At 41.7% G+C, this 26,756-nt stretch overlaps 1 protein-coding gene across 1 annotated transcript in view; it reads left to right on the top strand.

Moving 5' to 3' along the window:
• Positions 1-26,756, top strand: part of ARHGAP33 (Rho GTPase activating protein 33) — a 222,064-nt gene that overhangs the window by 25,835 nt on the left and 169,473 nt on the right. The window contains 1 exon segment of the mRNA XM_053690905.1: positions 14,268-14,334. Within this exon segment, the coding sequence (XP_053546880.1) occupies positions 14,268-14,334 (67 nt within the window).

The raw sequence follows: 26,756 nt of genomic DNA, 5'->3' as shown, positions 1-26,756 counted from the left end.
GTGGCTGTTTATCACAACTTGTGTATGTCAGTCACTGTGTATCACAACTTGTGTATGTCAGTGACTGTGTATCACAACTTGTGTATGTCAGTGACAGTGTATCACCACTTGTGTATGTCAGTGACTGTGTATAACAACTTGTGTATGTCAGTGACTGTGTATCACCACTTGTGTATGTCAGTGCCTGTGTATCACCACTTGTGTATGTCAGTGACTGTGTATCACAAGTTATGTATGTCAGTGACAGTGTATCACCACTTGTGTATGTCAGTGACTGTGTATAACAACTTGTGTATGTCAGTGACTGTGTATAACAACTTGTGTATGTCAGTGACTGTGTATCACAACTTGTGTATGTCAGTGGCTGTGTATCACAACTTTTGTATGTCAGTGACTGTGTATCACAACTTGTGTATGTCTGGGGCAGTGTATTACAACTTGTGTGTGTCAGTGACTGTGTATAACAAATTGTGTATGTCAGTGGCTGCGTATCACAACTTGTGTATGTCAGTGGCTGTTTATCACAACTTGTGTATGTCAGTGGCTGTGTATCACAACTTGTGTATGTCAGTGGCTGTTTATCACAACTTGTGTATGTCAGTGACTGTGTATCACAACTTGTGTATGTCAGTGACAGTGTATCACCACTTGTGTATGTCAGTGACTGTGTATAACAACTTGTGTATGTCAGTGACTGTGTATCACCACTTGTGTATGTCAGTGCCTGTGTATCACCACTTGTGTATGTCAGTGACTGTGTATCACAAGTTATGTATGTCAGTGACAGTGTATCACCACTTGTGTATGTCAGTGACTGTGTATAACAACTTGTGTATGTCAGTGACTGTGTATAACAACTTGTGTATGTCAGTGACTGTGTATCACAACTTGTGTATGTCAGTGGCTGTGTATCACAACTTTTGTATGTCAGTGACTGTGTATCACAACTTGTGTATGTCTGGGGCAGTGTATTACAACTTGTGTGTGTCAGTGACTGTGTATAACAAATTGTGTATGTCAGTGGCTGCGTATCACAACTTGTGTATGTCAGTGGCTGTTTATCACAACTTGTGTATGTCAGTGGCTGTGTATCACAACTTGTGTATGTCAGTGGCTGTTTATCACAACTTGTGTATGTCAGTCACTGTGTATCACAACTTGTGTATGTCAGTGACTGTGTATCACAACTTGTGTATGTCAGTGGCTGTGTATCACAACGTGTGTATGTCAGTTGCTGTGTATCACAACTTGTGTATGTCTGGGGCAGTGTATTACAACTTGTGTATGTCAGCGGCTGTATATCACAACTTGTGTATGTCAGTGGCTGTTTATCACAACTTGTGTATGTCAGTGGCTGTGTATCACAACTTGTGTATGTCAGTGACTGTGTATCACAACTTGTGTATGTCAGTGGCTGTGTATCACAACTTGTGTATGTCAGCGGCTGTGTATCACAACTTGTGTATGTCAGCGGCTGTATATCACAACTTGTGTATGTCAGTGGCTGTTTATCACAACTTGTGTATGTCAGTCACTGTTTATCACAACTTGTGTATGTCAGTGACTGTGTATCACAACTTGTGTATGTCAGTCACTGTTTATCACAACTTGTGTATGTCAGTCACTGTGTATCACAACTTGTGTATGTCAGTGGCTGTGTATCACAACTTGTGTATGTCAGTGACTGTGTATCACAACTTGTGTATGTCAGGGACTGTGTATCACAACTTGTGTATGTCAGTGACTGTGTATCACAACTTGTGTATGTCAGTGGCTGTGTATCACAACGTGTGTATGTCAGTTGCTTATGTTACTACACAAGAACAATGGCACCACAAGGGCTTTTCCCTGTTATTATATAATTGCAAACTTAATGCTTATTTGTCAATAAAGCCTTAATTATATAGGGAATGGTGCTAAATGCATAAACAATTATATTCCTAAAAACTAAGAAGACTCTCACATAGAGATGTGGATATCTCCTGTAAGTATGCACCTATAAGCACTCTCAGCCTAGACTGTGAGGCAGTTGTTCCAGAACGGGTTAAAATAAAATATAACTTTTATTATGAATTGCACTTAAAATAAGGGTAACACACAAATTAAAATCAACACTAGCACTATCATGTAATCTGACAATATATATTCACTATATATTTATATATATATATATTTATTCATTATAGGCCTTTGATACTATAGTCCTCCATATAGTGAATATATATTGTCAGATTACATGATAGTGCTAGTGTCGATTTTAATTTGTGTGTTACCCTTATTTTAAGTGCAATTCATAATAAAAGTTATATTTTATTTTAACCCGTTCTGGAACAACTGCCTCACAGTCTAGGCTGAGAGTGCTTATAGGTGCATACTTACAGGAGATATCCACATCTCTATGTGAGAGTCTTCTTAGTTTTTAGGAGTATGTCAGTTGCTGTATGTAACAACTTGTGTATGTCAGTGGCTGTTTATCACAACTTGTTTATGTGAGTGACTGTGTATCACAACTTGTGTATGTCAGCGGCTGTGTATCACAACTTGTGTATGTCAGCGGCTGTGTATCACAACTTGTGTATGTCAGTGACTGTGTATCACAACTTGTGTATGTTGGTGGCTGTGTATCACAACTTGTGTATGTCAGTGTCTGTGTATCACCACTTGTGTATGTCAGTGACTGTGTATCACAACTTGTGTATGTCAGTGACTGTGTATCACAACTTGTGTATGTCAGCGGCTGTGTATCACAACTTGTGTATGTCAATGGCTGTGTATCACAACTTGTGTATGTCAGTGACTGTATCACAACTTGTGTATGTCAGTGACTGTGTATCACAACTTATGTATGTCAGTGACTGTGTATAACAACTTGTGTATGTCAGTGACTGTGTATCACAACTTGTGTATGTCAGTGACTGTGTATCACAACTTATGTATGTCAGTGACTGTGTATAACAACTTGTGTATGTCAGTGACTGTGTATCACAACTTGTGTATGTCTTGAGTGTTCATTAACCCTTTCCCGCCGGAACTAATTTGTCTACATCGGAACAAAGTTATGATGTAAACAAATTGAAATATTTACAGACATATATACACATAGAAACACATAAATACATATGTATACTTGACTGCAAAGGGCTCCAATGCACTTATATAGACATATATATAAGTGCATTGGAGCCCTTTGCAGTCAAGTCGCTAATAATGTGAAAAATCATATTTATGCAATACTCATATGTAATAAAGTGTTTAGCTATGTATTTACTGTAATTATTCCACATTCTTCACATAGGGGAATATGTTATTTTTATTTTTAAATAGATATTCCTATATATATCTTTAAAGATCTATATCTATATATTATCATCTACCTGTATATATAGGTATGGCTATATAATTTATCAAAAAATCACATATATATATGTGTGTGTAATTAAAGGGACAGTCTAGTCCAAAATAATCTTTCATGATTCAGATAGAGAATGTAATTTTAAACAATTTTCAAATTTAGTTTTATCACCAATTTTGCTTTGTTCTCTTGGTATTCTTAGTTGAAAGCTAAACCTAGGAGATTCATATGCTAATTTCTAATCCCTTGAAGGCGGCCTCTGCTCTCAGGGCATTTTGACAGTTTTTCACCACTAGAGGGTGTTAGTTCATGTGTATCATATAGATAACACTGTGCTCACGCACTCGGAGTTCAGGGGAGCCTGCTCTGATTGGCTAAAATGGATGTCTGTCAAAAGAACTGAAATAAGGGGGAAGTTTGCAGAGGCTTAGATACAAGGTAATCACAGAGGTAAAAAGTGTATTTATATGACTGTGTTGGTTATGCAAAACTAGGGAATGAGTAAAATAAAGGGATTATCTATCTTTCTCTTGTAAGGTGTATCCAGTCCACGGATTCATCCTTTACTTGTGGGATATTTTCCTTCCCTACAGGAAGTGGCAAAGAGAGCACACAGCAGAGCTGTCCATATAGCTCCCCCTCTAGCTCCACCCCCCAGTCATTCTCTTTGCCGGCTCTAAGCACTAGGGTCTCTCTACGGGAGGGTAAAGTGAATGTGGTGTTAGAATTGTAGTTTTTATTATCTTCAATCAAAAGTTTGTTATTTTAAATGGTACCGGTTTGTACTATTTACTCTCTAGCAGAAAAGTGATGAAGATTTCTGCTGAGAGGAAAATGATTTTAGCATGTTGTAACTAAAATCCACTGCTGTTCCCACACAGGACTGAGGAGGACCAGAAAACTTCAGTTGGGGGGAACAGTTTGCATCTGAACTGCATTAAGGTATGTTCAGTCATTTATTTCTAGACAAGACTGAGATAATGCTAGAAGAGACTGACAATATCCCCATGAGGGGAGGGTAAGCTATGTTCAGAGACTTAGTATGGAATTGAATGCTTACATAACAGGGCTAATTATGCTGGTTGACACTAATTCAGGGCAATCGATTGTTTTATTAGAAAAAAAGACACTTTGAAAGTCCTGTTGGGTTCTTTCTGGGGTTATTACCCACATGGCTGTTTTTTATTCACTTTGGAGTGATTTCTTAGGCCTCACAGCTCCGGAGTAGAGTGGGAGGGGCCTAATTTTGTGCCTCAGATGCGCATTTAGAATTACACAGAAGTTCATGCTGCTTCATATGGAGGGTCCTGCTGCTGTTTGAGGGCCTAAAGGAAGCTATATTCCCCCAAATCTGGTCCCTAAGGGCAGGTAGTGCCACAGCAGTGCTGTGGCAAGGTGCTGTAGTAATTTTAACCGGGTGTTGGCTTTAGGCTGCTCCAGTTTGGGCATTAAGGGGTTAATCGTTTTGCTACTTGTGGTGCAATTTTACTAAGGCTCTGGGTACATACTGTGAAAATTTCAAAAGGATTACTGCATTTTTCACTGTTTTGTAAAATTGTGTGCCTTTTTTATCTCTTAAAGGCACAGTAAAAAAAATTCAAATTGTGTTTTTTATTTGATTAAAGTGATTTCCAAGCCTGTCTGTGTATACTACTAGTCTGTTAAACATGTCTGACACTAAGGAAAATCCTTGTTCAATGTGTTTAGAAGCCATGGTGGAACCCCCTCTCAGAATGTGTCCCACTTGTACTGATATGTCTATACACTTTAAAGATCATATTGTTGCACTTAAGAATGTGGCCCAAGATGATTCTCAGACTGAAGGTAACGAGGGTAGCCCGTCTGCCTCTCTTCAAGTGTCACAACCAGTTACGCCCGCTCAAGCGACGCCTAGTACCTCTAGTGCGTCTAACCCTTTTACATTACAAGACTTAGAGGCAGTCATGGATAATTCTCTTGCAGCTTTCTTATCTAAACTGCCCGTGTTACCTGCAAAGCGTGATAGCTCAGTTTTAAGAACAGATTATGAGCATTCTGACGCTTTGGTAGCTGTATCTGATATACCCTCACAACGCTCTGAAGGAGCGAGGGATTGGATGTCTGAGGGAGAAGTTTCTGATTCAGGAAAGGTTCCTCCTCAGACAGATTCAGATACATTGGCTTTTAAATTTAAACTAGAACACCTCCGCGTGTTGCTCAGGGAGGTATTAGCTACTCTGGATGACTGCGACCCTTTGGTGGTCCCAGAGAAATTATGTAAAATGGACAAGTACTTAGAGGTCCCTGTTTACACTGATGCGTTTCCGGTCCCTAAGAGGATAGCGGATATCGTTACTAGGGAGTGGGATAGACCAGGTGTCCCTTTTGTCCCCCCTCCTGTTTTTAAGAAAATGTTCCCCATATCTGACCCCATGCGGGACTCGTGGCAGACGGTCCCTAAGGTGGAGGGGGCTGTTTCTACACTTGCTAAACGCACAACCATACCAATTGAAGACAGTTGTGCTTTTAAAGACCCTATGGATAAAAAATTAGAGGGTTTACTTAAGAAAATTTTTGTTCAACAAGGTTTTCTTCTCCAACCTATTGCCTGCATTATTCCTGTAACTACTGCAGCTGCTTTCTGGTTTGAGGCGCTGGGAGACTCGCTCCAGACGGAGACCTCATATGAGGAAATTATGGATAGAATTAAGGCTCTAAAGCTAGCTAATTCTTTTATCACTGACGCTGCTTTCCAAATAGCTAAGTTAGCGCGCAAAAAATTCAGGTTTCGCCATTTTGGCGCGCAGGGCGCTATGGCTAAAGTCCTGGTCGGCCGATGTGTCGTCTAAATCCAAGCTTTTGAACATTCCTTTCAAAGGAAAGACCCTCTTCGGGCCTGAATTGAAAGAGATTATTTCAGATATCACCGGGGAAAAAGGCCATGCTCTCCCTCAGGACAAGCCCTTTAAGACAAAGAACAAAGCTAATTTTCGTTCCTTCCGCAATTTCAGGAACGGCCCCGCTTCATCCTCTCCGGCTGCAAAGCAAGTGGGTAACGCTTCACAGCCCAAGGCAACCTGGAAACCTTACCAGGGCTGGAATAAGGGTAAACAGGCCAAAAAGCCTGCAGCTGCCACCAAGACAGCATGAAGGGGTAGCCCCCGATCCGGGACCGGATCTAGTAGGGGGCAGACTCTCTCTCTTCGCTCAGGCCTGGGCAAGAGATGTACACGATCCTTGGGCATTAGAGATTGTAGCCCAGGGATACCTTCTAGAATTCAAGGACTCTCCTCCAAGGGGAAGGTTCCACATTTCTCGTCTGTCTACAGATCAGACAAAGAAAGAGGCGTTTTTACGCTGTGTAGAAGATCTACATACAATGGGAGTGATCCACCCAGTTCCAATTGCAGAACAAGGACTGGGGTTTTACTCAAACCTGTTTGTGGTTCCCAAAAAAGAAGGAACTTTCAGACCAATCCTGGATCTCAAAATTCTAAACAAATTCCTCAGAGTCCCATCATTCAAGATGGAGACCATTCGGACAATCTTACCAATGATCCAGGAGGGTCAATATATGACTACCGTGGATCTAAAGGATGCGTACCTGCACATTCCTATCCACAAAGATCATCACCAGTTTCTCAGGTTCGCCTTTCTGGACAAGCATTATCAGTTTGTGGCTCTTCCTTTCGGGTTGGCCACTGCTCCCAGAATTTTCACAAAGGTGCTAGGGTCCCTCCTGGTGGTTCTAAGACCGCGGGGCATAGCAGTGGCGCCTTACCTAGACGACATCTTAATTCAGACGTTGACTTTCCAAAGAACCAAGTCTCACACGGAGATTGTATTGGCCTTTCTGAGGTCTCACAGGTGGAAGGTGAACATCAAAAAGAGTTCTCTCTCCCCCCTCACAAGAGTTCCATTCCTAGACTCGGTAGATATTCTCTACTTGCCGAGCTCTTCATTCCATTCCTCGGCCATCTGTAGCTCAGTGCATGGAGACAATCGGTCTAATGGTAGCGGCAATGGACATAGTCCCTTTTGCTCGGATACACCTCAGACCACTGCAATTATGCATGCTCAAACAGTGGAATGGGGATTATGCAGATTTGTCTTCTCAAATTCAGTTGGACCAGGAGACCAGAGATTCTCTTCTCTGTTGGATGTCTCAGGATCACCTGTCTCAGGGAATATGTTTCCGCAGGCCAGAGTGGATCATTGTAACGACCGATGCCAGTCTGTTAGGCTGGGGTGCGGTCTGGGACTCCCTGAAAGCTCAGGGCTTATGGTCTCGGGAAGAAACTCTTCTCCCGATAAACATTCTGGAACTGAGGGCGATATTCAACGCTCTTCAGGCATGGCCTCAAGTCGGACAACATCACGACTGTAGCTTACGTCAATCATCAGGGGGGAACAAAGAGTTCCCTAGCGATGACGGAAGTAACCAAAATAATCAGGTGGGCGGAGGATCACTCCTGCCATCTCTCAGCAATTCACATCCCAGGAGTAGACAACTGGGAGGCGGATTTTCTAAGTCGTCAGCCTTTTCATCTGGGGGAGTGGGAACTTCACCCGGAGGTATTTGCCCAGCTGACTCAGCGATGGGGCACTCCAGAGTTGGATCTGATGGCGTCCCGTCAGAACACCAAACTTCCTCACTACGGGTCCAGGTCCCGGGATCCCAATGCGGTATTGATAGATGCTCTAGCAGCGCCTTGGTCCTTCAATCTGGCTTATGTTTTTCCACCGTTTCCTCTTCTCCCTCGTCTGGTCGCCAGAATCAAGCAGGAGAAGGATTCGGTGTTTCTGATAGCGCCTGCGTGGCCACGCAGGACTTGGTATGCAGACCTAGTGGACATGTCATCTGTCCCACCATGGACATTGCCAATGAGGCAGGATCTTCTAATACAGGGTCCGTTCAAGCATCCAAACCTAATTTCTCTGCGTCTGACTGCTTGGAGATTTAACGCTTAATTCTATCAAAGCGTGGTTTCTCTGAGTCAGTTATAGATACTCTGATTCAGGCTAGAAAGTTTCACCAGGAAAATCTACCATAAGATATGGCGGAAATATCTTTGTTGGTGTGAATCCAAGGGTTACTCATGGAGTAAGATTAGGATTCCCAGGATATTGTCTTTCCTCCAAGAAGGATTGGAGAAAGGATTGTCAGCTAGTTCCTTAAAGGGACAGATATCTGCTCTGTCTATCCTTTTACACAAGCGTCTGGCAGAGGTACCAGACGTTCAAGCGTTTACTCAGGCTTTAGTCAGAATCAAGCCTGTTTACAAATCAGTGGCTCCGCCATGGAGTCTAAATCTAGTTCTTTCAGTTCTTCAAGGGATTTCGTTTGAACCCTTACATTCCATAGATATTAAGTTGTTATCTTGGAAAGTTTTGTTTTTGGTAGCCATCTCTTCTGCTCGAAGAGTCTCAGAATTATCTGCCTTGCAGTGTAATTCACCTTACCTGGTGTTCCACGCAGATAAGGTAGTTTTGCGTTCCAAACCTGGTTTTCTTCCTAAAGTTGTTTCTAACAAGAATATTAACCAGGAAATAGTTGTTCCTTCTCTGTGTCCTAATCGTTCTTCGAAGAAGGAACGTCTGTTACACAATCTTGATGTAGTTCGTGCTTTAAAGTTCTATTTACAAGCAACTAAGGATTTCAGACAAGCATCTTCCCTGTTTGTTATCTATTCTGGTAAGAGGAGAGGTCAGAAAGCGACTGCTACCTCTCTTTCCTTTTGGCTGAAAAGCATCATCCGTTTGGCCTATGAGACTGCTGGCCAGCAGCCTCCTGAAACTGTTACTGCTCATTCTACCAGAACAGTGGCTTCCACATAGGCTTTTAAAAATGAGGCTTCTGTTGAACAGATTTGTAAGGCAGCGACTTGGTTCTAACTGCATACTTTTTCCAAATTTTACAAATTCGATACTTTTGCTTCTTCGGAGGCTATTTTTGGGAGAAAGGTTTTGCAAGCAGTGGTGCCTTCCGTTTAAGGTACCTGTCTTTTTCCCTCCCTTCATCCGTGTCCTAAAGCTTTGGTATTGGTATCCCACAAGTAAAGGATGAATCCGTGGACTGGATACACCTTACAAGAGAAAACAGAATTTATGCTTACCTGATAAATTACTTTCTCTTGTGGTGTATCCAGTCCACGGCCCGCCCTGGCAATTGAGTCAGGTAAAAAAATTTTTTGTTTAAACTACAGTCACCACTGCACCCTATGGTTTATCCTTTTTCTTCCTAACCTTTGGTCGAATGACTGGGGGGTGGAGCTAGAGGGGGAGCTATATGGACAGCTCTGCTGTGTGCTCTCTTTGCCACTTCCTGTAGGGAAGGAGAATATCCCACAAGTAAAGGATGAATCCGTGGACTGGATACACCACAAGAGAAAGTCATTTATCAGGTAAGCATAAATTCTGTTTTTTAAACAATAAAAATTCTGGTGTAGACACTATGTGAAGATCACTGTAATGTGAAATATTAATATTTCATGTTGGGTTAGCACACTGGTTAAAAAGCGATCGGGTTTGCGCGCGAGTAGGGTGTTAGATTCCCCCCCCCCCCCATTTTTTGCTTCATTGAAGTCTATGGGGGAATATGTTAAGTGCAAAAACTTTTTACTTTCAAGTTGTAATAAGAGCGCTACCCGATGCATACAAAAAGCTTACATCTAACGGAGTAAATGCGCAAGCAGGAGCGCTAACTTGCGCTCTACTTGTAATCTAGCCTTAAAATGAGTTGTGGAATTAATGAGCAAAAACAGTTATTTCATATACAAAAATAAACCTAAAAGCAATTTCCCATACATTTTGTACTCCACAGCTGATATAACAAGTCATTGGAAATAGATTAACAGAATATCAATTCTACAGTACAGTATAGCTTTAAAGGGATTTTGCAGTGCAAAAATGACATTATCTACTTTCTTACAGTAAAACTCCGGGTGCTTAGTTCCAAAAAGGGGTTAAATGCATCGGTAAAGTCGCACTTTGGAGCCACAATCATTGCAGCTCTTGAGCTGAACGCAGCCTGGGATTAGTGAGGTAATGCAACTGTCACTGCTGATATGCTCACCAAGATTTTTTTGCTTGGGACCAGCAGTTTCATGTGGTTCCTGAGCAAGACTTTGTCTATGTGTTTAACACCTATGCATGAGTTCCAGGATGTTTCATGTCATTTTTCTAAATTAATGTTCCCACAAGGGTCCATAACTGTGCTCCATAAAATACTGGACAAACAGTGGGTGACCAAGTATGGCTGTAAGTGGACTCATGTAATGGCATCCTACCCCTTAGCCCTACCTAAACCTCCCTAAGGGTGATGGGGAAAACCAGATGTGGACACCTTGCCCAGTGCGCTTAGAGGAATATGGCTGCACCTCACTGACGAGGCCGAAACGATCCTCTGGGGTTGTCATTTTCCTTGTTTAGAGAGGAACTGCCTGGTATTTCGGGGCTGACCTTACTTGGCGGGATCAGACTGAGATACTTCAGGAAAGTTCTCCTCTGTGAGAAGCACAACTGGGCTAAAAGAGGCTGCTCCTGGGTGGTAATTCACCATAGAACTAGCCACTGAGCTGTTGTTCTTTCCTGGTAGAGCGATTCTCTTTCTATTTGCTTAATTTAGACAGTAACATACATTTTTCACAGATAAACAGTGATTTTTGTATGCTCTTGACTGCCAGTAATGTCCAAAGCACTTTAGCTGCTAGTAACACACACAGCTTAAAGGGACAGTAAGAACCTTGTAATTAGAAGACATTTCTGTTGTGCTGCAAGAGAATAACAGACCAGTCAAGTCTTAATGTTTTAAAACAAATGAACAACCTTTTTACTGCATTTACTTATCAATAGCCAAACCCCAGCCACCTTATTTGGAGGAGCAGATAGCAAGGCTGGTCACAGTCATAAAGTTAGTATAAAATACATTGTTTTGCAGATGTTATCAGTTAAAATTATGGATAGGTATGTAGCATGGTTAGCCTAGAGAAGTTAGCAGGTGCATTTCATGTTCTGAGAATTAGAAAAGCCTCAATTTCAGATCTAAAATACAGGAAAAAGGGACAAAATAAACAATGAAAATATATTGCAAAGTTGCAAGACATATTTATACACAGTTCTCAAAGTGTTTAATGAGTTTATCCCTTTGTCTACCAGTAACACACACAGAGCAAACCTTCCGTGGTTTCTGCTAACACAGAGCTAAATAAAAAGCACTGCAAAGCTGGGTGGTGGCCCCAGGGCCTGAGGTTGGACAGCTCATCACACCCTTGCATATGCAGATTAGTGCACAGTGATTTTCTTTTTTTATCGCTGTCAGCTCTGTAGTACTAAGCAGCGGGGGAGGACTTGATGTTGCACAGAGCATGAGGGAAGCTGTGGGCAGGATGTGTGCTGTGAGTCACTGTGCTGTACGCTGTGTCAGTGTGCATAAGTATCGTTTTACATTTATTAAATATTCATATACACGAGATGCATTACTGACTCCCATAGACAATGCCCAGGCTGGGCCCTGATACACAGAGAAGAAAAGATAAAAATAAAAAACACACAAATCTTCTCCTTCCTACATGAAAGTGAATATGATTGTACAGTCTTAATGATCCTAATGAGCCAGCTGGAGAGTACAGTAAATGTATTAGTTACAAGGATGTGTTGTAGAGGGGAGTTTTAGAGGAGTAGAAGGGTATAGTACAGTAAATGTATTAGTTACAAGGATGTGTTGTAGAGGGGAGTGTTAGAGGAGTACATGGGTATAGTACAGTAAATGTATTAGTTACACGGATGTGTTGTAGAGGGGAGTGTTAGAGGAGTACAAGGGTATAGTACAGTAAATGTATTAGTTACACGGATGTGTTGTAGAGGGGAGTGTTAGAGTAGTACATGGGTATAGTACAGTAAATGTATTAGTTACACGGATGTGTTGTAGAGGGGAGTGTTAGAGGAGTACAAGGGTATAGTACAGTAAATGTATTAGTTACACGGATGTGTTGTAGAGGGGAGTGTTAGAGGAGTACAAGGGTATAGTACAGTAAATGTATTAGTTACACTGATGTGTTGTAGAGGGGAGTGTTAGAGGAGTACAAGAGTATAGTACAGTAAATGTATTAGTTACACGGATGTGTTGTAGAGGGGAGTGTTAGAGGAGTACAAGGGTATAGTACAGTAAATGTATTAGTTACAAGGATGTGTTGTAGAGGGGAGTGTTAGAGGAGTACAAGGGTATAGTACAGGAAAGGTACTAATTTTATGGCAACAAACATTTCTCTACTGTTATTGGCTCATCAGATGTGTTTAGCTCCCAGTAATGCATTGCTGCTCTGTAGCTAAACTACTGTATGTGCTTAACCCATATGCAGAGGTTTAATACACAGTTATATGCAATAGAAAATGCTCTAACATATCACAGCATTTTCCTTTTTGCACTTTTATGTCCCTTTAAAGGGACAGTACATACCCTGTGATTACAAGACATTTCTGTTGTGTTGCTGTAACTTATCAGCCAAGTTTTAACGTTTAAATCAAATTAACATCCTTTTTACTGCAATTGTTTTTCAAATGCCAAACTCCAACCACTGTTTGCCTTATTTGAAGGAGCCAATCTGGGCTTTAGTCTGCAGACAACAAGACTAACGACGGGCATAAAGTAAACTGTTTTACAGTTGTTGTTTGATAAAGCCAGATAGGGACTGATATGTAGCAGAGTTGGCCTTGAGAAGGGGCAGGTGTGTTTTAAGTTCTGAGAATTCTAAATTGCTCAGATCTTCAGAGCTAAATTACATGAAAAGGGGCAAAATAAATAACAAAAATATATTGCAGAGTTGTTTCATTACACATAACTAAACATTTTGGGCGCAATCACATATGCTGTGTAATGTTCAACGCAACTGCTGAAACCAACATCGCCCGTAAATTCATCTCGCACATTGGGTGAATCACATAACACACAGCACCATATACTGTCGTAAGTAGGCCAAACTGACGAAGTTCAGAAATATGCGTAATTACACATTGCTAGCATTGCCAGTAATTTACGTCAGTATATTGCACGCGTAAGTTAAAAATAGAGTTGTTTTTTTATGATGAATTCACACGAAACCGAAAGAAAGAAAGAAACCGACACGTCAAACCGCCATTTAAAACCCCTATATAAACCCATGCGTAACTGACATATTTTTCGTTTGTTTGGATTGTTCTTTGAGCTACAACACAGGGCCCAGGAGCGTAGGTATAGAGAGAGAGTGAGAGAGAGGAGCAAACACTGTAGAGTTAGTTAGGATTTGATTGAGGAGTAGTAGGACACACACATATTTTAAAATATGTATGTATATATGGGCGGCTGAAATGTATGTGAGTGCGCATACGTTAGGTGGACTTACGCTGCTTTTTTACTGTGCGCAAGGGTTGCTTCATCAGAAGTTGTCCCTGAATAGGTTTCAGGGTTCTGCATTCTACCAAACCATGTGACCTTTTCCCTGGGAGAGGTGGGCTGGCTATGCACTTACTGAACCTGTTGAATAGCTCTGGACTTCCCAAAAACTCTAAACACTGATGACCTTGGTGACATCTAAAGAGGACGGTCATCTGATTTTTCTCTGTGTTCTCATCAGCCTCTAAGCTCCAGTCTAATCACAAGGGAGATAACATTTTGCCTTTTTCTTTCGGACTTTCCTTTCTTTGTGTACAAGTGATCAGTATCTATCCTGATAAGTTCCCAACTTGCAGCATGTTGTGAAAACCTCTCTTGTTGCATCTTTTTTATTGTGCTGTATATAAGCAGGGTACTTGCAACAATGATTGTTATTGTCTAGACCTCTGTTGAAGTGAGCGCCAGGTAATTTTAAAATGATTTATATGTTTTTAGGTTGATCACTTTTTTTATGTATTATTTTTTTTTCCTGCATCACTTATTGTAAAATGCTTTCTTTGGATCCAGGATGGAAGAGACCTCTCCCTGCATAAACTCTGGACCTGATGAGATACAAGTGGATACTACTGTCAAGGTACGTTACACTAGTAGAGCTGCCAAGTCACGTTGTTCAGTGTGACACATTATTTAAATGTCTTTTCTCTAAATCACACTGTCAGACCTATTCAAAATGAAGCATGGAATCAAATCTATGTAAAATCAATGTGAAGTATAAGCTCCAGCATAACAGCAGAAATAACTTGCGTATGTCACAAGCGCTACACTTCCTCAGATGCAGGGAATTATACATTTTTTTCACACTTTTGGACAGGTGTATTCACAGTGTGACACTAACTGTTTTATACCCTGGTACACAAACACTCCACAGTGTGACAATCACTCTGATATATCCTTGTACGCAACCACTCCACAGTGTGACACTCACTCTCATGTACCCTGGTACGCAAACACTCCACAGTGTGACACTCACTCTCGTGTACCCTAGTACGCAAACACTCCACAGTGTGACACTTACTCTTATATACCCTCTTATGCAAACACTCCACAGTGTGACACTCACTCTAATGTATCCTGGTACGCAAACACTCCACAGTGTGACACTCACTCTCATATACCCTGGTACACAACCACTCCACAGTGTGACACTCACTCTTATATACCCTGGTACGCAAACACTCCACAGTGTGACACTCACTCTCGTGTACCCTGGTACGCAAACACTCCACAGTGTGACACTCACTCTCATATACCCTGGTACGCAAACACTCCACAGTGTGACACTCACTCTTATATACCCTGGTACGCAAACACTCCACAGTGTGACACTCACTCTTATATACCCTGGTACGCAAACACTCCACAGTGTGACACTCACTCTCATTTACCCTGGTACGCAAACACTCCACAGTGTGACACTCACTCTTATATACCCTGGTACGCAAACACTCCACAGTGTGACACTCACTCTTATATACCCTGGTACGCAAACACTCCACAGTGTGACGCTCACTCTCGTGTACCCTGGTACGCAAACACTCCACAGTGTGACACTCACTCTCATATACCCTGGTACGCAAACACTCCACAGTGTGACACTCACTCTTATATACCCTGGTACGCAAACACTCCACAGTGTGACACTCACTCTTATATACCCTGGTACGCAAACACTCCACAGTGTGACACTCACTCTCATTTACCCTGGTACGCAAACACTCCACAGTGTGACACTCACTCTTATATACCCTGGTACGCAAACACTCCACAGTGTGACACTCACTCTTGTGTACCCTAGTACGCAAACACTCCATAGTGTGACACTCACTCTTATGTACCCTCTTATGCAAACACTCCACAGTGTGACACTCACTCTCGTGTACCCTAGTACGCAAACACTCCACAGTATGACACTCACTCTTATATACCCTCTTATGCAAACACTCCACAGTGTGAGACTCACTCTCATGTACCCTAGTACGCAAACACTCCACATTGTGACACTCACTCTCGTGTACCCTAGTACGCAACCACTCCACAGTGTGACACTCACTCTCGTGTACCCTAGTACGCAAACACTCCACAGTGTGACACTCACTCTCATGTACCCTAGTACGCAAACACTCCACAGTGTGACATTCACTGTTGTGTACCCTAGTACACAAACACTCCACAGTGTGACACTCACTCTCATGTACCCTAGTATGCAAACACTCCACAGTGTGACACTCACTCTCATGTACCCTAGTACACAAACACTCCACAGTGTGACACTCACTCTTATGTACCCTAGTACGCAACCACTCCACAGTGTGACACTCACTCTCGTGTACCCTAGTACGCAAACACTCCACAGTGTGACACTCACTCTCATGTACCCTAGTACGCAAACACTCCACAGTGTGACATTCACTGTTGTGTACCCTAGTACACAAACACTCCACAGTGTGACACTCACTCTCATGTACCCTAGTACACAAACACTCCACAGTGTGACACTCACTCTTATGTACCTGGTACACAAACACTCCACTGTGCTGAATTTGCATATAAGAAACGTTAATTTCTTCTGTTAAGTGTGATCAGTCCACGGGTCATCATTACTTCTGGGATATTAACTGCTCCCCTACAGGAAGTGCAAGAGGATTCACCCAGCAGAGCTGCATATAGCTCCTCCCCTCTACGTCACTCCCAGTCATTCTCTTGCACCCAGCAACTAGATAGGTCGTGTGAGAGGACTATGGTGATTATACTTAGTTTTATATCTTCAATCAAAAGTTTGTTATTTTAAAATAGCACCGGAGTGTGTTATTACCTCTCTGGCAGAGTTTGAGGAAGAATCTACCAGAGTTTTGCTATGATTTTAGCCGGAGTAGTTAAGATCATATTGCTGTTCTCGGCCATCTGAGGAGTGAGGTAAACTTCAGATCAGGGGACAGCGGGCAGATGAATCTGCATAGAGGTATGTAGCAGTTTTTATTTTCTGACAATGGAATTGATGAGAAAATCCTGCCATACCGATATAATGTCATGTATGTATACTTTACACTTCAGTATTCTGGGGAATGGTACTTCACTAGAATTTCACTGTAAGAAATACATAAAGCTGTTTAATAACTAGAGATTATGTTTAACGTTTTTGCTGGAATGTAAAATCGTTTTCATTTGCTGAGGTACTGAGTGAATAAATGTTTGGGCACCATTTTTCCACTTGGCAGTTGCTTAAATCTGTTTTTTCTGTCAGTTTCTGTTCTCCCTCACTGCTGTGTGTGTGGGGGAGGGGCGCTTTTACTATGCATCAAATATTTCAGTCAGCAACTCATTGTATTCCCTGCATGATCTGGTTCATCTCTACAGAGCTCAGGGGTCTTCAAAACTTATTTTGAGGGAGGTAATTTCTCTCAGCAGAGCTGTGAGAATTATAGTTTGACTGAAATAAAAACTTTTATTCTGTAATTTGTTTCCTGCTTTCAGAAATTGTTATCTTTGCTAATGGGATTAAACCTTTGCTAAAATTGTGTTGTTTACAAGGATTGAGGCTATAACTGTTTCAATTTATTAATTTTTAACTGTCATAGATCTTCTGTGCTTCTTAAAGGCACAGTACGTTTTAATATTATTCTATTTGAATTGTATTTCCAAGTTGCAAGTTTATTTGCTAGAACTAAGAGGTAAGCGTGATCACTCTGGGGTGAGAACAGAGTGCGCTGATAATATTAGGGCCATGTCAGACACTGCGTCACAGGTGGCAGAACATGAGGACGGAGAACTTCATTCTGTGGGTGACGGTTCTGATCCAAACAGACTGGATTCAGATATTTCAAATTTTAAATTTAAACTGGAAAACCTCCGTGTATTACTAGGGGAGGTGTTAGCGGCTCTGAATGATTGTAACACAGTTGCAATACCAGAGAAAATGTGTAGGTTGGATAAATATTTTGCGGTACCGACGAGTACTGAGGTTTTTCCTATACCTAAGAGACTTACTGAAATTGTTACTAAGGAGTGGGATAGACCCGGTGTGCCGTTCTCACCCCCCCCGATATTTAGAAAAATGTTTCCAATAGACGCCACCACAAGGGACTTATGGCAAACGGTCCCTAAGGTGGAGGGAGCAGTTTCTACTTTAGCTAAGCGTACCACTATCCCGGTGGAGGATAGCTGTGCTTTTTCAGATCCAATGGATAAAAAGTTAGAGGGTTACCTTAAGAAAATGTTTGTTCAACAAGGTTTTATATTGCAACCCCTTGCATGCATTGCGCCGATCACGGCTGCAGCGGCATTCTGGATTGAGTCTCTGGAAGAGAACATTGGTTCAGCTACTCTGGACGACATTACGGACAGGCTTAGAGTCCTTAAACTAGCTAATTCATTCATTTCGGAGGCCGTAGTACATCTTACTAAACTTACGGCGAAGAATTCAGGATTCGCCATTCAGGCACGCAGGGCGCTGTGGCTAAAATCCTGGTCAGCTGATGTTACTTCTAAGTCTAAATTGCTTAATATACCTTTCAAAGGGCAGACCTTATTCGGGCCCGGGTTGAAAGAGATTATCGCTGACATTACAGGAGGTAAAGGCCATGCCCTGCCTCAGGACAAAGCCAAAGCCAAGACTAGACAGTCTAATTTTCGTTCCTTTCGTAATTTCAAAGCAGGAGCAGCATCAACTTCCTCTGCACCAAAACAGGAAGGAGCTGTTGCTCGCTACAGACAAGGCTGGAAACCTAACCAGTCCTGGAACAAGGGCAAGCAGACTAGGAAACCTGCTGCTGCCCCCAAAACAGCATGAATTGAGGGCCCCCGATCCGGGATCGGATCTAGTGGGGGGCAGACTTTCTCTCTTCGCCCAGGCTTGGGCAAGAGATGTTCAGGATCCCTGGGCGCTAGAGATAATATCTCAGGGATACCTTCTGGACTTCAAATACTCTCCTCCAAGAGAGAGATTTCATCTGTCAAGATTGTCAACAATCCAGACAAAGAAAGAGGCTTTTCTACGCTGCGTACAAGAGCTCTTGTTAATGGGAGTAATCCATCCAGTTCCACGATCGGAACAGGGACAGGGGTTTTACTAAAATCTGTTTGTGGTTCCCAAAAAAGAGGGAACTTTCAGACCAATCCTGGACTTAAAGATCCTAAACAAATTCCTAAGAGTTCCATCGTTCAAGATGGAGACTATTCGGACAATTTTACCTATGATCCAAGAGGGTCAGTACATGACCACTGTAGATTTAAAAGATGCTTACCTGCACATACCGATTCACAAAGATCATTACCGGTACCTAAGGTTTGCCTTCCTAGACAGGCATTACCAGTTTGTGGCTCTTCCATTCGGATTGGCTACAGCGCCAAGAATCTTCACAAAGATTCTGGGTGCTCTTCTGGCGGTACTAAGACCGCGGGGAATCTCGGTAGCTCCATACCTAGACGACATTCTGATACAAGCTTCAAGCTTTCAAACTGCCAAATCTCATACAGAGTTAGTGCTGGCATTTCTAAGGTCACATGGATGGAAGGTGAACGAAAAGAAAAGTTCACTCGTTCCACTCACAAGAGTTCCCTTCCTGGGGACTCTTATAGATTCTGTAGAAATGAAGATTTACCTGACAGAGGACAGGCTATCAAGACTTCAAAGTGCTTGCCGCACTCTTCATTCCATTCAACACCCGTCAGTGGCTCAATGTATGGAGGTAATCGGCTTAATGGTAGCGGCAATGGACATAGTACCCTTTGCACGCTTACACCTCAGACCACTGCAACTGTGCATGCTAGGTCAGTGGAATGGGGATTACTCAGACTTATCCCCTTCTCTGAATCGGGATCAAGAGACCAGAAATTCTCTTCTATGGTGGCTTTCTCGGCCACACCTGTCCAGGGGGATGCCATTCAGCAGACCAGACTGGACAATTGTAACAACAGACGCCAGCCTTCTAGGTTGGGGTGCCGTCTGGAATTCCCTGAAGGCTCAGGGACTATGGAGTCAGGAGGAGAGTCTCCTGCCAATAAACATTCTGGAATTGAGAGCAGTTCTCAATGCCCTCCTGGCTTGGCCCCAGTTGACAACTCGGGGGTTCATCAGGTTTCAGTCGGACAACATCACGACTGTAGCTTACATCAACCATCAGGGAGGGACAAGAAGCTCCCTAGCTATGATGGAAGTATCAAAGATAATTCGCTGGGCAGAGTCTCACTCTTGCCACCTGTCAGCAATCCACATCCCGGGAGTGGAGAACTGGGAGGCGGATTTCTTAAGTCGTCAGACTTTTCATCCGGGGGAGTGGGAACTTCATCCGGAGGTCTTTGCCCAAATACTTCGACGTTGGGGCAAACCAGAGATAGATCTCATGGCGTCTCGACAGAACGCCAAGCTTCCTTGTTACGGGTCCAGATCCAGGGATCCAGGAGCAGTCCTGATAGATGCTCTGACAGCACCTTGGGACTTCAGGATGGCTTACGTGTTTCCACCCTTCCCGTTGCTTCCTCGATTGATAGCCAGAATCAAACAAGAGAGAGCATCAGTGATTCTAATAGCACCTGCGTGGCCACGCAGGACTTGGTATGCAGACCTGGTGGACATGTCATCCTGTCCGCCTTGGTCTCTACCTCTGAAACAGGACCTTCTGATACAGGGTCCCTTCAAACATCAAAATCTAACTTCTCTGAAGCTGACTGCTTGGAAATTGAACGCTTAATTTTATCAAGACGTGGGTTTTCTGAGTCAGTTATTAGTACCTTAATACAGACTAGGAAACCTGTTACCAGAAAGATTTACCATAAGATATGGCGTAAATACCTACATTGGTGTGAATCCAAAGGTTACTCTTGGAGTAAGGTTAGGATTCCTAGGATATTGTCTTTTCTACAAGCAGGTTTAGAAAAGGGTTTATCTGCTAGTTCATTAAAGGGACAGATCTCAGCTCTGTCCATTCTGTTACACAAACGTCTGTCAGAAGTTCCTGACGTCCAAGCTTTTTGTCAGGCTTTGGCCAGGATTAAGCCTGTGTTTAAAACTGTTGCTCCACCATGGAGTTTAAACCTTGTTCTTAATGTTTTACAGGGCGTTCCGTTTGAACCCCTTCATTCCATTGATATAAAGTTGTTATCTTGGAAAGTTCTATTTTTAATGGCTATTTCCTCGGCTCGAAGAGTCTCTGAATTATCAGCCTTACATTGTGATTCTCCTTATTTGATTTTTCATTCGGATAAGGTAGTCCTGCGTACTAAACCTGGGTTCTTACCTAAGGTAGTTACTAACAGGAATATCAATCAAGAGATTGTTGTTCCTTCTTTATGCCCAAATCCTTCTTCAAAGAAGGAACGTCTACTGCACAACCTGGATGTAGTCCGGGCTCTAAAATTTTACTTGCAGGCAACTAAGGAATTCCGACAAACGTCTTCTCTGTTTGTCATTTACTCTGGGCAGAGGAGAGGTCAAAAAGCTTCCGCTACCTCTCTTTCTTTTTGGCTTCGTAGCATAATTCGTTTAGCTTATGAGACTGCTGGACAGCAGCCCCCTGAAAGAATTACAGCTCATTCTACTAGAGCTGTGGCTTCCACTTGGGCCTTCAAGAATGAGGCCTCTGTTGAACAGATTTGCAAGGCTGCAACTTGGTCTTCGCTTCATACTTTTTCCAAATTTTACAAATTTGACACCTTTGCTTCATCGGAGGCTATTTTTGGGAGAAAGGTTCTTCAGGCAGTGGTTCCTTCTGTATAAAGAGTCTGCCTATCCCTCCCGTCATCCGTGTACTTTTGCTTTGGTATTGGTATCCCAGAAGTAATGATGACCCGTGGACTGATCACACTTAACAGAAGAAAACATAATTTATGCTTACCTGATAAATTCCTTTCTTCTGTAGTGTGATCAGTCCACGGCCCGCCCTGTTTTTAAGGCAGGTAAATATTTTTTAATTTATACTCCAGTCACCACTTCACCCTTGGCTTTTCCTTTCTCGTTGGTCCTTGGTCGAATGACTGGGAGTGACGTAGAGGGGAGGAGCTATATGCAGCTCTGCTGGGTGAATCCTCTTGCACTTCCTGTAGGGGAGCAGTTAATATCCCAGAAGTAATGATGACCCGTGGACTGATCACACTACAGAAGAAAGGAATTTATCAGGTAAGCATAAATTATGTTTCCTAATTTCCCTGAACAAAAATGTAAGAAATATTAGTTGGATTTAATTTGAGATGTAATAGCTTGTTCTTGTAGTGACCACATTCCTCTTGGATTAAATGTATTTGAACAGACTGACCTTACTAGGTGGGATCAGACATAATATATAATTCAGGAAAGATATATAGATATAATTCAGGAAAGTTCTCCTCTGTGAAAAGCACAATTGGACTTAAAGAAGCTGCTCCCAGGTGGCAAGTCGGCGAAGAACAAGCTACTGAGCTGTTGTTTGTTTCTGGTAGAGCGCTTCTCTTTGGTGTGTATTTGAACTAATAATTAGGGCTTGAAAACTAAATTATAATACCGCACTTTTTATATGTTTCAAAGGTGATAAAGGGGAGAAGTGTTTTACTTAACAGTGGAGTAAGCACAAGAGGAAAAGTGGGGTGAAGGAGTTGAAACGAAAGAGATTAGTATTCGGTTCTGTGAGTTAAGGAAACGTGGGAGCCTTTTCACGTGTTCTTTTTTTCTGGCATTTTAGGAGATTTATGAAAAGCAGAACCCAAATTTTGTGAGCTGCTTGGGTAAAGTATATATTATACTAATAAGCCCAAAAGCTTTTCCTATATATGAATTTGTTCACATATGATTTGATAGCTAAATTGTAATACTGCACTCTTAGGGGCCGATTTATCATGTGTCTAGTGGAAATAATCCACTGTAGCGATCATGTCCGTCAGACCGATAAATGCAGACATCATACATTGTAAGCATTTATCATTGCACAAGCATTTTACTAGAAATGCTTGTGCAATACCGCCCCCTGCACATTCATGGCCAATCGGCCGCTAGCAGGGGATGTCAATCAACCAGATTGTATGCGATCAGGTAGATTGCTTAAGGAGCTGCGGCATTGGGGCCAGTACGGATCTTGTTAAATCGGCTCTTAAGATGTAAAATAGAGAGGAGAGGGGGAATAAAGGGAAATATTTTTTATGAAACAGTAAAGTAAACAAAAAGAAAGAGATTAGAATTTGGTGGTTTGAGTTAACAAAAGGGAGGAGCCCATGCAGTACCGATCTTATGAGTTTTGTGAACAGCTCAGGTTGATTAGTATATATCATAGTAATGAGCCCAACTGCCTGTGCTATATAGGCAGCTGTTAACATCTGATTTGTTAGAGTTGTGTGAGAATACAAGAACAATAAACTTGAATTCGGAGCACCGGATCTCAGGTTGCTGAGCGGGAGGGCTCCTCACACAACCAACAACTGTGTGAGAATACGTTTGTAGAGATTACTTAAATACAAGTTACAGAACGAGGCGGTGGTGGGTGCTTATATATGTTTTGATCTCATGCAGCACCAGAGTCATTCTTAGACGTGCCAGCGCTCAGGTCATCCATTTTCTTTATGTTCTCTTGGAGAGAAGCCTTTGATGCTTTATCTTACTGTGCCAATAGTCAAACAAGTCTTTCTTTCATGTAATTAGCAAGAGTCCATGAGCTAGTGACGTATGGGATATACATTCCTTCCAGGAGGGGCAAAGTTTCCCAAACCTCAAAATGCCTATAAATACACCCCTCACCACACCCACAAACAAGTTTGTGCTAGATTCTACGTTGATATGCGCTCCGCAGCAGGTTGGAGCCCGGTTTGCCTCTCAGTGTGAGGTGAATGTCAGAGGGATGTGAGGAGAGTATTGCCTATTTGAATTCAATGATCTCCTTCTACGGGGTCTATTTCATAGGTTCTCTGTTATCGGTCGTAGAGATTCATCTCTTACCTCCCTTTTCAGATCGACGATATACTCTTATATATATACCATTACCTCTACTGATTTTCGTTTCAGTACTGGTTTGGCTTTCTACAACATGTAGATGAGTGTCCTGGGGTAAGTAAGTCTTATTTTCTGTGACACTCTAAGCTATGGTTGGGCACTTTTTTATAAAGTTCTAAATATATGTATTCAAACATTTATTTGCCTTGACTCAGGATGTTCAACATTCCTTATTTCAGACAGTCAGTTTCATATTTGGGATAATGCATATGATTAAATCAATTTTTTCTTACCTTACTTACCTTGACTTTTTCCCTGTGGGCTGTTAGGCTCGCAGGGGCTGAAAATGCTTCATTTTATTGCGTCATTCTTGGCGCTGACTTTTTTGGCGCAATTTTTTTTCTGTTTCCGACGTCAAACATGTCGCCGGAAGTTGCGTAATTTTTGACGTTTTTTGCGCCAAAAGTGTCGGCGTTCCGGATGTGGCGTCATTTTTGTCGCCAAAAGCATTTGGGCGCCAAATAATGTGGGCGTCTTTTTTGGCGCTAAAAAAATATGGGCGTCACTATTGTCTCCACATTATTTAAGTCTCATTATTTATTGCTTCTGGTTGCTAGAAGCTTGTTCTTTGGCATTTTTTCCCATTCCTGAAACTGTCATTTAAGGAATTTGATCAATTTTGCTTTATATGTTGTTTTTTCTATTACATATTGCAAGATGTCCCACGTTGAAACTGAGTCAGAAGATACTTCTGGAAAATCGCTGCCTGGTGCTGGAGCTACCAAAGCTAAGTGTATCTGCTGCAAACTTATGGTATCTGTTCCTCCAGCTGTTGTTTGTACTGATTGTCATGACAAACTTGTTAATGCAGATAATATTTCCTTTAGTACTGTTACATTACCTGTTGTTGTTCCATCAACATCTAATACTCAGAGTGTTACTGATAACATAAGAGATTTTGTTTCTAAATCCATTAAGAAGGCTATGTCTGTTATTCCTCCTTCTAGTAAACGTAAAAAGTCTTTTAAAACTTCTCATTTTTCAGATGAATTTTTAAATGAACATCATCATTCTGATTCTGATAATGGTTCTTCTGGTTCAGAGGATTCTGTCTCAGAGGTTGATGCTGATAAATCTTCATATTTATTTAAAATGGAATTTATTCGTTCTTTACTTAAAGAAGTCCTAATTGCATTAGAAATTGAGGATTCTGGTCCTCTTGATTCTAAATCTAAACGTTTAGATAAGGTTTTTAAATCTCCTGTAGTTATTCCAGAAGTTTTTCCTGTCCCTGGTGCTATTTCTGAAGTAATTTCCAGGGAATGGAATAATTTGGGTAATTCATTTACTTCTTCTAAACGTTTTAAGCAATTATATCCTGTGCCATCTGACAGATTAGAGTTTTGGGACAAAATCTCTAAGGTTGATGGGGCTGTCTCTACTCTTGCTAAGCGTACTACTATTCCTACGGCAGATGGTACTTCCTTTAAGGATCCTTTAGATAGGAAAATTGAATCCTTTCTAAGAAAAGCTTACTTCTGTTCAGGTAATCTTCTTAGACCTGCTATATCTTTAGCGGATGTTGCTGCAGCTTCAACTTTTTGGTTAGAAGCTTTAGCGCAACAAGTAACAGATCATAATTCTCATAGCATTATTATTCTTCTTCAACATGCTAATAATTTTATTTGTGATGCCATCTTTGATATCATTAGAGTTGATGTCAGGTATATGTCTCTAGCTATTTTAGCTAGAAGAGCTTTATGGCTTAAAACTTGGAATGCTGATATGTCTTCTAAGTCTACTCTGCTTTCCCTTTCTTTCCAGGGTAATAAATTATTTGGTTCTCAGTTGGATTCTATTATCTCAACTGTTACTGGAGGGAAAGGAACTTTTTTTACCACAGGATAAAAAATCTAAAGGTAAATTTAGGTCTAATAATCGTTTTCGTTCCTTTCGTCACAATAAGGAACAAAAGCCTGATCCTTCATCCTCAGGAGCGGTATCAGTTTGGAAACCATCTCCAGTCTGGAATAAATCCAAGCCTTTTAGAAAATCAAAGCCAGCTCCTAAGTCCACATGAAGGTGCGGCCCTCATTCCAGCTCAGCTGGTAGGGGGCAGATTACGTTTTTTCAAAGAAATTTGGATCAATTCCGTTCACAATCTTTGGATTCAGAACATTGTTTCAGAAGGGTACAGAATTGGCTTCAAGATAAGGCCTCCTGCAAAGAGATTTTTTTCTTTCCCGTGTCCCAGTAAACCCAGTGAAGGCTCAAGCATTTCTGAAATGTGTTTCAGATCTAGAGTTGGCTGGAGTAATTATGCCAGTTCCAGTTCTGGAACAGGGGCTGGGGTTTTATTCAAATCTCTTCATTGTACCAAAGAAGGAGAATTCCTTCAGACCAGTTTTGGATCTAAAAATATTGAATCGTTATGTAAGGATACCAACATTCAAAATGGTAACTGTAAGGACTATCCTGCCTTTTGTTCAGCAAGGGCATTATATGTCTACAATAGATTTACAGGATGCATATCTGCATATTCCGATTCATCCAGATCACTATCAGTTTCTGAGATTCTCTTTCCTAGACAAGCATTACCAGTTTGTGGCTCTGCCGTTTGGCCTAGCAACAGCTCCAAGAATTTTTACAAAGGTTCTCGGTGCCCTTCTGTCTGTAATCAGAGAACAGGGTATTGTGGTATTTCCTTATTTGGACGATATCTTGGTACTTGCTCAGTCTTTACATTTAGCAGAATCTCATACGAATCGACTTGTGTTGTTTCTTCAAGATCATGGTTGGAGGATCAATTTACCAAAAAGTTCATTGATTCCTCAGACAAGGGTAACCTTTTTAGGTTTCCAGATAGATTCAGTGTCCATGACTCTATCTTTGACAGACAAGAGACATCTAAAATTGATATCAGCTTGTCGAAACCTTCAGTCACAATCATTCCCTTCGGTAGCCTTATGCATGGAAATTCTAGGTCTTATGACTGCTGCATCGGACGCGATCCTCTTTGCTCGTTTTCACATGCGACCTCTTCAGCTCTGTATGCTGAACCAGTGGTGCAGGGATTACACAAAGATATCTCAATTAATATCTTTAAAACC

The sequence above is a fragment of the Bombina bombina genome, chromosome 8 (genome assembly GCF_027579735.1).
Source record: "Bombina bombina isolate aBomBom1 chromosome 8, aBomBom1.pri, whole genome shotgun sequence".
NCBI classification, from domain to species: Eukaryota; Metazoa; Chordata; class Amphibia; order Anura; family Bombinatoridae; genus Bombina; species Bombina bombina.
This window is presented reverse-complemented; position numbering and strand designations above follow the sequence as displayed.